This window comes from Loxodonta africana, chromosome 13 (genome assembly GCF_030014295.1).
Source record: "Loxodonta africana isolate mLoxAfr1 chromosome 13, mLoxAfr1.hap2, whole genome shotgun sequence".
NCBI classification, from domain to species: domain Eukaryota; kingdom Metazoa; phylum Chordata; class Mammalia; order Proboscidea; family Elephantidae; genus Loxodonta; species Loxodonta africana.
Window position 1 is genome coordinate 22,850,403 of NC_087354.1, and position 14,517 is coordinate 22,864,919.

The 14,517-nt window shown below is 39.3% G+C and overlaps 1 protein-coding gene across 8 annotated transcripts in view; it reads right to left on the reverse strand.

The window, feature by feature from the left end:
• CHD2 (chromodomain helicase DNA binding protein 2) overlaps positions 1-14,517 on the reverse strand; it is a 152,607-nt gene that overhangs the window by 50,347 nt on the left and 87,743 nt on the right. For all 8 annotated transcript variants that reach the window (XM_064267079.1, XM_064267080.1, XM_064267076.1 and 5 more), the window contains 6 exons: positions 11,271-11,420; positions 10,439-10,587; positions 9,322-9,418; positions 8,600-8,692; positions 4,074-4,244; positions 2,917-3,092 (listed from right to left, as the gene is read on the reverse strand). In XM_064267079.1, coding sequence (XP_064123149.1) covers positions 2,917-3,092; positions 4,074-4,244; positions 8,600-8,692; positions 9,322-9,418; positions 10,439-10,587; positions 11,271-11,420 — 836 coding nt within the window. The remainder of the gene's footprint in view (positions 1-2,916; positions 3,093-4,073; positions 4,245-8,599; positions 8,693-9,321; positions 9,419-10,438; positions 10,588-11,270; positions 11,421-14,517) is intronic.

The following is a 14,517-nucleotide window of genomic DNA, read 5'->3' on the forward strand; positions in this document are numbered from 1 at the left end:
TGTTACTAGAGAAAAAGGACATTTTATAATGATAAAAGGTCCAGTCAATCCGGAAGACCTAACAATTAGAAAATGTACGTACCTAACAATACAGCCTCAGAATACATACAGCTAAAACTGACGGAATTGAAGGGAGAAACAGACAATTCGACAATCATAGTTGGAAATTTCAACACCCCACTTTCAGTAATGGATAGGACAATTAGACAGAACACTAATAAGGAGATATGGAGCTTGAACAATATTAAAACAACTAGACCTAACAAACATCTAAAGAACACTCCATCCACAATGAGTTGTGGGAGTGGTGAGAGTAACTTTATATGTATCACAATTAACTCCGTTGTATATAGATATATACATACATTTATATGTAAGTATGCACGTGTGCGCGTGTGTGTGTATGTTGTCAAAGTCTTAAATAAAAACAAAAAAAGTTTAAGCCCAAGTAGAGGGAGTCCCCGACTTACAATGGATGCCGTTCCAACAACTCCATTATATGCTGGTTCTGACATAAGTCCACACACTTTTTTTTTTTTCTTTTTAGTTTTCATTATTACTGCCTTTTATTATCAGTATCTTTACAAGTCTGACCTTTATTTGCCTTTGGAGGCTGGAAACATTACATATAAACTTACAGATAATATTTTAATATAAACATATATAAAAGAATACACATATTATAAAAATTTACTCTGACGATGAAGAATTAGACAATGTTGGCATTTTGTCAGTTGTGGTAATAATTCTACTTGTGGAAAGTTCTGGGTCATCTGGCTTATCCCTGGGAATGGTGATGGTATTTCTAGTCAGAAAACCAGTGACAGTTGTCTGTATGGTCCTTTTCCTTCTTTCTTAATATATTTCATGGTAACATCTCACTGCCTTGTCCAGCTCATCCTTTAATTTTTCAGCAGCTTCAACATCGGCACTTCCTGCTTCTCCAGTTACATGCATATTACGTAAGCCGCATCTGCATTTTAAGTGGCGAAACCAGCCCTTGCTGGCATTAAAGTACTCACATTACTGTTCCTTCAGGTTTTCAAAAAGGCTGCACGCTTTCCTTTGCATCATCAGTAAACTCACAGAAATCCTCTTCTGGGTTTGGTCTTCTACCCAAATCGTCAACAGCTTCTTCATCTTGTAGACTGGCCCTTGCTATTTTTTGTCAACTGTCGATTTTACACCAATCACTCCTTTAACTGCCTCCAAATTCCTATTCTTATCCATAATGACCATCGAAATGGTCAAATACAAGTCTTTTCTCAAGTAGCTATTTCACCAACTTCCGTTCCAGTATCATAGGCCTTCATGATCTTCATCTCTACACCCATGTCTAGACACTTCTTCACCTTCTTTCTTGGATTACAACTTTTGGTGGCACGACTCGTCACATATATTGCTGGGGTTATAAGCAGCACAAGTGTTAGAGAAAACCTGAACAACTCTGCTTCAAATTAACAACTGATGCTTTTATAGTAGGAAACGCTGAATAAGATCACGTTATAGGCCTGGTATGGAGCCCTGGTGGTGCACTGGTTAATAGCTTGGCTGCTAACCAAAGGTTGGCAGTTCAAATCCACCAGCCGCTCCTTGGAAATTCTATGGGGCATTTTCTACTCTGTCCTATAGGGTTGCTATGAGTCGGAATCTACTCAACGGCTATGGGTTTTTTTTAAAATAGGTCTAGTATACGATGAAGTCAGAGTCAGCGTCCTAATAGTGAAGCTGGAGCTGTTGATGTGTGAGCAGTTCAACTGTCATATATCCTTAGAGTTGAACACTGCCCAACTTTCTATGCATTATGACTCCCCACACTGACTTCACTCTGGACCAGGCCATAGCCTGCTATACAGGAGTGTTTTGGTAAGTGTGATAGTTAATGTTATGTGTTAACTTGACTAGGCCATGATTCTCAGTATTATGTAATTATCCTCCATTTTGCAATCTGATGTAATTGCCATCCACGTTGTGATCTCCCATCAGTAATCACTTTCATGCGATCTGATGCAATCAGCTAAATCAGTTTTAAGCAGAGTTTCCTCAGGTGTGAGGCCTACATCAAATATATATAAGGATGTTCTGGCAAAGCTCTCTTGCTTGCTCTGGATCCTCCTTCTGGCTCGTCATTATCTGACCTGTGGTTCTTGGAGCTTGAGCCAGCAGCTTGTCATCTCACCTGTTGACTTTGGGATTTTCCAGCTCTGCGGCCCTGTGAGCCAGCACTGCCTGTTGTCTGATTTGCCAACTTCAGCCTTTGCTGGCTTCCACAGCTTTGTGAAACCCTGCCAACTGACGTGACAATTCTGGGTTTGTCAGCCCCTGCAACCATGTGAGTCAAGGGAAGCCTCCAGTCAACATCTGACCCAGCCTCCACAACTGTGTGAGCCATTTCATTGGGATAAATCTTTCTCTCTCTCTCTCTCTCCACACATTTCACTAGTTTTGCTTCTCTACAGAACCCAGCCTAAGACAATCACTAAATCATAAAATTGAACATCTGCAAGTGAACATCTGAGAATGATAACATCAACTATACGTAATACATATTACTAATGATATGATATGAAAAAAAATACTGATGGTCATAAATGCATTTCATTGTAACTCGAAAATGTTTAAGTCGGAATTGCTTCTTTTCCCCTGGTTAGACTTCCTTTGTGAAACTGTTCTGAATAACCAAATAATAAGGGGAACACAAAAAGATGAGTAAAAAGCAAGAGAGATCTGAACTGAGGAAAACCTTGGAGAAGGAAGAAGAATCCCAGAGATTTGGGGGCAGACTCAACTTCACTTGCATTTTTAGTGGATGTTCGCCTCTGCCTACCCTGCCACAAATGTCAGTGATCCAATCAGCCTAAGCCTTACAGGACGCCGTTCCGAATAAGCTCAAGCAAGAACAGAGCCTCCACCCACCTTCGGATCTCTGCATCAGTAAATCCTTCTACGAGGTCCTTCCGCACGCTTCGTGGGCGCCCTCTGCGCTTTGGTTTCTTGTCATCATCGGAGTCGTCTGTCTCACTTTCAGAGGCAGAGGATCTCTGGGCCTGCCTCTTAGACTCAGTATCAGAGTCACTGTCATTTGTCTGAGCCTGAAGAAGAGTCAGGAAAGATCACACTGTAGCAAATGCCAGGCCCAAGAGGCCTAGGGACTAAAACCGGCCCATCTTTGGTATACAGAGCTTCCTATCCTAACAGACACACTCATTTTCCTTTAACAAACAAAAGGGCAGATGTCATGTAAGGAAGGAAAACCTGCCTGGGATATTTTCAAAGACATAATATAGGGATAAGTAAGCTGGAATAAAAATATTTGGATTCTAGATTCATGTCTGTTTCTTTGGGCAAGTTACTTTACGTCTTGGGCTTTTGCTTTCTCATTGAAAAATGAGAATAACCGTTACCTACAACACGGGTTTTTCACAAGGATTAAATGAATCAATAAATGTAGAATTATGCCTGGAGCACAGTAAGTACTGAGTACACAGTAGCGAGCATCAGCTAATACTGATTTACTATGATCTTGGACAAATCTGAGTCTGTTATCTCCAGAAAACTGGGTTTAAAAAAAAAAAAAACTTGTTCCGTTATTTCAAAGTTGTTGCAAAAATCAAATCAGCGCATGTAATGTTCTCTAAGCTGTGAGGCCTGTGTTTGTTCTTTATTTATAGCTGTTATGTAGTGTTGTTTATTTATAGCTGTTATGTAATCTTTTAGTAAGCATTTATTTCAGTGCTATGAACACTTCAGGAAAAAAAACAGTTGACTCTCTAAAAGTAGATGGCAATGCCAATTAGATACAAATTGCTAAGATTACTGGTTCTCATCTCAAAGGCAAAATACAAACTTGTGTCAAGCTCAGAACCAATCCAGCCATTTCACAAAGAGCCAGTTTGCAAAAACCAAATGTCTCACGGGTGTGCTCATGAGCCCTGTGCAATTTTCTCTTCTCCTCTGCGAGGTATCCCACAGAGTAACTCTGCCCTGCAGCCCTCTCCCTTAAATAATGCACACACGTCTGTAGCCCTCACAGCATAAGAAGTATTTTCATATCTTTAATCTCACTTGATCACCTTTTTAGTAGAACTTCGAATTCGAGGCAGCATATAAATTTCTTCCAGCTCCTTCTGCCGCTCCTCCTCCTCCACTTTCTTCCTTTGTTCTTCTGGAATTATCTCATCCCAGTCCTTGTGAGGACGCTCCTCCAGTTCTTCCTCATCTTCCATTGTTGCAAAGTTGGCAACCTTAAAATGAATGGACAACCCATTTCCTCACTGACATCGCCCCATTTCCTAAAACACCACCAACAAAAACACCAACCCATCTAATGTTACTTATCCAAGTGTGAATATTAAGATGTTTTGAATAATAACAGGACCCCTGTGACAGAACATAAGCAGATAAATTAATTTTCTATAAATCTCTCCCATAGCCCCCCAAATCAACTTGTCAAATCCTCAAGTTTATCAGAAATTTTATGAAAAATAGGGAAACAGACACAAAGATATAATTTGTCTCAAAAGTCCTACTGTACAATAAATCATATCTATTTTTTGATAAAATGATACTATCAGGAAAACTTAGGTTTAGGTTACTAAAATACTGAATACCTAATGCCAATCCATAATGAACATTTCTATGCACCAGAAACTGCTGTTGAATAGAGCTCATTTCAAACAATGCATAACTCAAAGTACTTGCTGTCGTCTACCTAGCTGCCTTACTCATTTTTACCAAAATACGAAAGTTATGTAATGATTCCATATGCTCGACAGTATACTCTAGTGTTAGGAATAAAAATAATAAAAATGAGAACAGAAAATGAACAAAACTAAAAAAAGTTGGAAGAATATTCTGTCATATCAAATATTACTTAATACCTTGATACGTATTTGTACTAAAAAAAATGTCTCCCAAAAGAAAACCCTCAAAGTGTACGTACTTCAAAGTTCTTAACCCTGGCTATACAGAAACATAAACCAGCCCTGAACAACCTCTGAGAAGTGGTGGGCAGGCTGAGGCCTGGGCTCCACGTTCTTTTCTCTTCCTTCCCTCCTAGCCTTTAACACTATGAGAAGCAGCAAAAGAGCTTTTAGGGGTCCCATTCCTCTAGTCATTTGGAGCTGACAGTGAAGTCAAGTCACAAGTTGGTAACTTCCAATGAAGTTACAGACATCTTCACAATTCAATTTTTAAAGTTTCAAGAGGAAACAGAGTTACAATTTCTAAGCTTAAAAATTTATCATTTTTTGTTATTAAAATGAATCATCTGACCAATCTCTCAAATTACGCACTACTTATAATTACCTTAGATTTGACTTTTAAAACAACCAGATGAGAACTGATACCAATGTGCAAATATGCTAGTGGTACATACACCTGGAAGTGTAACTTTTCCAAAGGCAGTGTACCGGTTAAAGGCTAGACTCCAGAGACCAGATCATCTGCCTAGGACATAGTCACACCTCCTCCACTTATGTGTGATCTTAGGAAATTTACTTAACCTCTCTGTGCCTCAGTTTCTTCATCTGCAGATGAAAATTCTAATATCTACTACATCATAGGACTGTTGTATGGAAATAAAGGAGTTAATATATGTAAAGCACTGAAAACAGTGCTTGGAACAGTTAAGTGTTGGTTATTATTATTAGTTAAGAAAAATCTTAGTCTTAAATTATCTCAACATGTTTGTTGTAATGATGAATCTGGAAAGCATCTTACAACATAGGTGAATCTGGACAGCATTATACTGAGTGAAGTAAGTCAATCACGAAAGGACAAATACTGTATCAGCGTACTACTATAAAAACTTATAAAAAGGTTTACACACAAAAAGAAACAATCTTTGATGGTTATGAGGGAGGGGAGGGGTGGGGATGGAAAAACACTAAATGGGCAATATATTAATGGTAACTTTGGTGAAGGGTAAGACAGTATACAATACTGGGGAAACCAGCACAACTTGTGCAAGGCAAAGCCATGGAAGCTCCATGGACACATCCCAACTCCCTGAGGGATAGAATTACTGGGCTGAGGGCTGGGGACCATGGTCTTGGAGAACATCTAGCTCAACTGGCATAATACAGTTTATAAAGACAATGTTCTACATTCTTCTTTGGTGAGTAGTGTCTGGGATCTTAAAAGCTTGTGAGCAGTCATCTAAAATATTCCACTGGTCTCACTCCTTGGGGAGCAAGGGAGAGGGAAGATAACCTAAGACACAAGGGAAAGATTAGTCCAAAGGGGCTAATGGACCACAACTATTACAGCCTCCACCAAACTGAGTCCAGCACAACTAGATGGTGCCCGGCTACCACCACTGACTGCTCTGACAGGGATCACAATAGAGGTTCCCAGACAGTGCTGGATAAAAATGTAGAACAAAATTCTAACTCACAAAAATAACAGACTTACTGGCCTGAAAGAGACTGGAGAAACCCCAAGAGTATGGCCTCCAGACACCCTTTTAGCTCAGTAATGAAATCACTCCTGAGGTTCACCATTCAGCAAAAGATTAAACAGGCCCATAAAATAAAACAAGACTAAAGGGACACACAAGCCCAGGTGCAAGGACTAGAAGGCAGGAGGGCACAGGAAAGCTAGTAATAAGGAACCCAAGGTCGGAAAGGGAGAGCGTTGACACGCTGTGGGGTTGGTAACCCACGTCACAAAATGAGTACTAATTATTTAATAAGAAGCTAGTTTGTTCTGTCAACCTTCACCTAAAGTATAATTTAAAAATAAATAAATAAATAAAATCAGGCTAAGTAAAGGGAAAAAAAAAAGGTTGTCTTCCCAATACGTTAAGTTAGGATTTAAAAAAAAAAAAATTATCAGGAAAGATAAAGATGATTTACCTCAAGCACTCCACACCTAGCCTCTAGGACTCCTACTCTTAATTAAATCACTTGACCAGGTGTTAAAACATAATGGCCAAAAGGGCTTTAGAAAGGCAAGAGTAACCAGTAATGTGCTGACCACTTTTGATTAACTGATATCTGAAAGTTTTCTACCTAAATAATCATATAATATCCTGACCGAGACAACATTATGTTTAAAAAGGGAGCAGTAATCACAGAAATGGTAACCAGGTGAAGCACTTTTGTCCTTCTCCACCCCATTCTCTGCATCCTCAGATACATCAACTCTGGGCCTGGAGCTTTCTGACCCACTCAACTCCTTCGTTGTCCTTACGTTTACACAAATGTGGCCAACCTTGGCCCTCATCACGTAGTTCTGCTTCCTTCCAAATACTTCACCCGCTTCTCCCTCATTCCTAATGGGTTCACTGCACTTGACCATCATTGTAACTTTCCAGGTCTGTCCTGCTTCTTTGCCCTGCATGGAACCAAGTCATGGCCAATCCTTTCAACTACGTTCTCGCTGAAATCTTGAAATTCCTTGCCTCTGATCTTCCTGTATCTTCAAACTAATCTCCCAGTTTGGGGCTGCCAACTGATCATATTTCTCTGACATCAAATACTGCTGAAGAAAGCCATATAATGCTGCTGACTGGTTCCACTTCAAAGCCAGTTTATCTAAATTCAGCTGACTCCCTAACAAGTTCCTTCCCACAACTTCCACTCCCACCCATGGTCGCCCCAAGCCTTTTCCACTTCTCAGCAAACACCTCGATTACTTTGCTGGTAAGTAATTGGGACTCCCACATCTTCTCTCTCCTCTTCTTGTGTACTTTCCTTTTTCTTTCAAAGGCCAACTTCATCTATGCTTTGGCCTGCATTGCTTCCAGTATCCTCTGGGACAATGTGCCATCAAATTTTCCTCCTTTCCTTTTAAAAAACCAAAAACCAAACCCACTGCTGTCAAGTCAATTCTGACTCATAGCGACCCTATAGGACACAGTAGAACTGCCCCATAGGGTTTCCAAGGACTGCCTGGTGGATTTGAACTGCCAACCCTTTGGTTAGCAGTGGCAGCACTTAACCACTCCACTACCAGGGTTTCCATTCTTTCCTTAGAACCTTCAAAATATCTCCCTACTCTCAAGTTCTTTCCTCAGCCTAGAAACACAGTAACACCTTTCAAAAGCCTTGTCTTGTTTGACCCTTCTATCCCCATAAATTACCATCCCTGTACTCTTCACTAAGCTTTTTAGTCATGTCTATACTCATTGTTGCCACTTCAAGTCACCCGGTTCCCAGCTCCTGATTTCTGCCCTGATCCCATTTAATTTTCTGTCACATCAGACACTGTTAACCACTCCTCCATTTCCCTAAAAAAAAAAATAATAAAGTCATTTCTACCAAGTCACCAAGAGTCGCCTAATTGTCACCTTCTGTTCTCATACCTTTGACCTCTCTTTGGCATCTAATTCTATCAGTGTCTCCTACATACCCGTCCACACTTCCCAGAGCTCCACGTTACTGTGGTTCTCCACTTACTCCACTGACTTCCTCTATACACTGACTCTGGGCACGATGGACAACTGAGTGGTTTACCTTCATGAGGAGAACTATAGAGTCTTACAGCTTACAACTCAAAGATAGTGATAACAAGGTTCTGTATTCATTAAGATAAAGGAAAAAGCAGGAAGTACTCGTAGAGATTAATTATGAGTTTATGAATTACACTGAAATACCTTAAACTGTGACAGAAGCTCATCTGTCGCACTTGTTGATACTTCATTCTCTCTGGTTTCAGCCAAGCGCAAAATTTCATCTATATCCATTTCCTAAAACGTCAACAGCAACACAAATACGGTGAAACGGCAACAGTGATCAGCACTCACTGCAAATGCTGGGTACAAAGAGACCAACCATCCTTTCTGATAAAACCGAAAAAACCAAACCCGCTGCCGTCGGGTCAATTCCGACTCACAGTGAGCCTACAGGACAGGGCAGAACCGCCCCGTACAGGTCCCAAGGAGTGCCTGGTGGGTTCAAACCGCTGCCCTTCGGTTACCAGCTGCAGCTCTTAAGCACTGTGCCATCAGGGTTTCCTCCTTTCTGATAGTCCACTTAATTTTAGTCTCAGCTCTGTATCTTTTACTTCTGGAGTTCCAGATCATTATATTACTTATAGAAATCACGATGTAAAACTTCAGAAATGACAGGAGAAGTGGAATAAAAAAAAAAAACCCAAGACAGAATCTTCAAATATTTTTCATGTTCTTTCCTATGTTATTTAATAAGAGCTTTATTTATTTATTTTTTTTATGTTCCATAAGGAAAAAAAAAAAAAGAATAATTACTCTTTCTTTACAAATGCCTCTAACACAGACTCAGAATTCACATCCGGGAAAAACTGAGACTCTCACAGACAATCGTTCTCAAAAACACTGTTTTTCTCATTATTAATTACCTGAGGCTCTGACTCCTCCCCTTCAAGTTCTTTGAAGAGATCTTCGGCTCCAAATTTCAAAATTGCTGTCAGCTCTTCTTTATTAAAAGGATTTGAGCTGTAGAAGGAAAATGTAGCTGTAACCTGAGGACTGTCAAATCATCTCTGAGAGGTTCTACTGCAGAATATCTACCCCTTATAAAGGCATCAAATTACTGATGAAAATATAAATTCTGCCTCAAGAAAAACCATCTCTCAAATAATTTTTTTTTTTAATCCAGAGGATGAGTCTGTGGAGGTAAACTGAACCTAGCAAAACACAAAGTAAAAATAATTATTTCCCTGTGGGCTCATCTATTACCCAGTTAACCAAGAAAGATTAACCAACATGAAAGAACAGAGTTCTGATCTTCATTCTCTTCGTCCTTTGATTCAGAAAGTTAACATTCACTAGAATTTTCAATCTCCTCACCTCTGATGCAAAGCAGAAGAGCCAAGTTTTTCTAATCTAGGCTCTTCTTGAATGGAAAATGACCTGAAAATAATTCTACTGAGGAAACAGGCTGCAGGGCTACCACAGTAGAAATACTCAACAATCTGGTCAAAATTTAAATTCAGTAAGAGAAAAATAGTTGTCCTTCTGAAATTTAATTGAAAGTTCACTACTTTCCTTTTATACATTTTTCTGTTTTCAATAAGAAGTAAATAATAATACCCATACAAGCATTTTTACAAACAGTAAGAAAACAGTTGCCAACTCAATCTGGTGATTGTCACTACTGAAAAGTCAAAAGCATCCCTGTGCCCAAGGGAAGTCTAAGGGGGAACACACAGCTGCCACCGCTGCCGCTGTGTCACAGGCCACACGTAGAGTGAAAAGCAGAAAGCAAGGGAAAGGTGCAAAAAAGGAAGAAAGGGGGAGAAAGAGACAGCCAGAGATTCACGCACGCTTAAGTGGGAAAACAGAGAAAGCCAATTAAAGTGAAAATGCCATCTCCTTGTGGTTATGACCTGGCCTTTTCCAGGTAACTAAGAGGCTAATGTCTGTGGTAGAGAATCCTTCTGGAAGAATAAATTACACCAAATACGGACGCAAAATCGGTTTGATTCTGCCCACCTCCATCTTTCCGACACTTACTTGGACCTTCCTGAGTTGTTTTCCAGGACCGTCCGGCCAGTGGTGTCCATGCGCTGAATCACCAGATGGTCCAATACCATCTTCTTTTTGGCTCGTTCTATGATCTCCTCCTCCACGGTCCCCTTCGTAACCAAGCGGTAAATATTTACCTGCAGAAGAAGAACTGTTACGCTGATGCCTCATTTTTTTTTTTTTTTCTTTTTTCCTCTGCCCAGAAGAAAATAAAAAAGACTTGCTCTCTACAGCTGTAAATGACTGTAAGCTATCTACCCGGGCAAGTACCTTATGTAGACACAATTTATTTTACTATCTACAGCAGGTTATATTCTTAAACTGTCTCTAACGAATTATTATCCTATAGCTTTACTCTAATAAAAAACACTTGCTAAAGAATAATCAGTTTCATTGATGGAGAATTTCACCAAAACTGAACCTCTGGTCAAGTGTGAAACTTACAAGCTAACCAGTGCTAGAGCAAACTTAAGAACCATATATGAAGAAAGCAAACATGACTTTTCTAACGTACTTCAGAGCTAACACTGTCAAAAATAGACCATCTTGAGCAGTATTAGAATATTTAACAACTTCTCCATATTAAAGTTAAAAAAAAAAGTTTAGTCTATTCATCAAGTATCCATCTTGGGGTAAACTCACAGAAAGTTACTAGCGATGTACTTTTCATTTAAAAACATCAAAGAAGAGAAACTTAACGAAGAGAAATCCACCCTTAGGGAAATAAGGGTAAAATGGGGAAAAAGCATTTTACAAGCACCCTGAAAGGACTGAATTCTCCCCCAGGTTGAGCCACATCCAGAAGCTTCTCCCCACTGACCTGTTTCTTCTGGCCAATTCTGTGAGCTCGGGCTTGTGCCTGCAAGTCATTCTGGGGGTTCCAATCAGAGTCAAAGATGACAACTGTGTCCGCTGAAGCCAAATTGATTCCCAGGCCACCAGCCCTTGTCGAGAGCAGGAAACAGAAGTCCTGTACACAATGCAATACACTACTTTATGCAGTGGCCTTCTCAGAAACAGTTTCACAGTCCAATAAGCCCTTAAACCTGGAAACCCCTGCAGGTATGAAGAAAAGTGAGATATGATGGACACACTTTATGGAGGCTAAAAGAATGTCAGGGACTTGATGGCAGACTCAACTTTGATCAAAGAGGAAAGAATCAGTGCAATAAACTAAGGAATAGAGTAGAATCTAATAAAGCAACGGGAGAGAGGAAATTAGTGTTATCTCTAGCTGAATCTAGTATGCAAGAAGTTAAAAAAAAAAAAAAACAGACAAACCTAATTATCAAGGGGATCATTCCAGCAAGCTACCTAGACATTTATTTTCTGCGTGAAGGCAGTCAGTATAAACAAGGATACTGTTCCATGTAAACGTCCAACCATTTGTCAGGCTGGTAAGAAATACAGAAACACTACACTACACTGAACAGGTGACATGTGGGCACTGCTGAGAAGCACAGGCTCCTTAGTCACCGCAGAACACGCAAAAAGAAAACCAGAGCAGGTTTATGCTAAAGAGCCATGGGCGTAAAAGACTCAGGCACTGACTCATTCTAACTGAGACTGGGCAGGCACCATATACCTGCCTGTGTCTAAGTGTGCAGAAAAATATGAGGTGGAGCAAGAGAATAAGCTATGTGAGACAGAAAGAAAAACACGAGAAGCAAAAAAAGGCAAGATTTCTAATTACAGAGAATTTGATAATGTATGTTAAGGGCCTGACACCATTCCGGAACAGAAGTGGCACTCAAAAACTGGCAGTTCAGTGTTACAGCTTGATAAGAGGTATACTTAACATACATATATAAATGGAATGAAAAGGTCTCCACGTCAGTCACATTCCAAAGCATCAAGCCATAGAAATAAAAATGGAGATAGCTATTGCAAGGGCTTCAAACAATTCCAATAAAGAACTGATCAGCAGGTGGACCTAGGCACACACACTGCCATCCTTTTGGAAGAAACACCAACCGACAACACTCTCTCAAGATGACCCTGGAGAAGCCTGCAGGTAAGTAGTAACCGCTTTTGGATACCTAAATCTTAAATAATACCTGGAGACTGAAAGACAATATAAACAATTTTTAATGTCACTCTTTATTAAAGATAATATGAATTGTTATTTTTGTCTATTATCAAAACTGTAAAAATTATGAAACTCAATGTTACTAAGGGTGAAGTAAAATGGAAATCTTTGTTCATAAACTGAATGAAGATAAATTGGGGAAAGTAATTTAGCTAAATGTATCAAAAATCACTAAAAAATGCTCATACCCTCTTAAGTAGACATCCATCAATAATACAATGGTTAAATACATAATAAATACAGGCTGAGAAAATATTAGAAATTAAAATTCTGAAAAATCTTTCATGATGTGGAGAAAATGCTCGGCATATAATTTTGACAGAAAGGAGATAACAAAGCTCTATGCGGCATGATTCCAATTATGTAAACATACACAGAAATAAACAGTTCCACCCACTCTGAATGGAAATATACCCAAATGATGCGACAGCAAGTTGTCTCTGGGGTGGGGATTACATACAACTTCTCTTTGTTGTACTTTCACCATCCTCCATATTCTCTGAATGAGCATATATTTTTTTTCCCAATGATAAAGTATCTTTTAATTAATTAACAAATGACTTGAATTTGCAGAAAATAGCAGAAAACCTGTATTCTATATATAGTCAACATGGTAGAAGAGGGTAATCAATCAGAGCTAGACAAAATGCAACTTTAGGTTTTTCAGGGAACACAAAACCAATTTCAACAAATACCAAAAAATTAAAATAGGTAACATTTACTGACTGCTTACTATGTGCTCTGCCATTCTTCCGTCAGTCTATCCTACTGTGGTGGCTTGCGTGTTGCTCTGATGCTGGAAGCTATGCCACCAGTATTTCAGATACCTGCAGGGTCACCCATGGTCCACAGGTTTCAATGGAGCTTCCAGACTAAGGCAGACTACAAAGAAGGACATGGCAATCTACTTCAAAAAAAAAAAATTGACCTGTGAAAAGCTTTCTGAATAGGGCAATCATATGGTCTACTATGTCGGGAAGGACAAACTGAGGAACAGCATTGCATACACTGTCAAAAAGAATCAAGACCTATCCTGATGTACAACACTGTCAGTGATAGGATAATATCCATACGCCTGCAAGAAACACCCGTTAATACAACTATTATTCAAATTCACACATTAACCACTAATGCCAAAGATAAATTAAAGATTTTTACCAACTTCTGCTGCCTGAAATTTATCAAACATGCAATCAAGATGCATTGATTATTACTGGTGATTGGAATATCAAAGCTGGAAACAAAGAAAAAGGATCAGTAGTTAGAAAATCTGACCTTGATGACAGAAACAATGCCAGAGATCACATGACAGAATTCTGCAAGACCAATGAACTATTCGTTAGAAATACATTTTTTCAACTAATAAACAGTGACTATACACATGGACCTCACCAGATGGAATACACAGGCATCAAATAGACTATATCTGTGGAAAGAGATGATGCAGAAGCTCAATATCATCAGTCAGAATAAGGCCAGGGACCGGTTACAGAACAGACCATCAGTTGCTCATATGCAAGTTCAAGTTGAAGCTGAAGGATATGAGAACAAGTTCACAAGAGCCAAAGTATGACCTTGAGTATATCCCACAAATTTAAAGACCATCTCAAGAATTCAACAAGTACTGAACACTAATGACTGAAGATCAGACCAGTTGTGGAATGACATGAAGGATATCATACATGAAGAAAGCAAAAAGTCATTAAAAAGACAGAAAAGAAAGCACTACACTGGATATCAGAAGAGACTCTTTTTCTTTAAAATAGCTAAAAGGAATGGAAAAAATGATGAAGTAAAAGAGCTGAACAGAAGATTTCAAAGGGAGGCTCCACAAGACAAAGTATTATAAGGACATATGCAAAGAGCGAGAGTTAGAAAACCAAAACGGAAGAACACGCTTGGCATTTCTCAAGCTGAAAAAACTAAAGAAAAAATTCAAGCTTTGAGTTGCAATACTGAAGGAATTCTACAGGGAAAA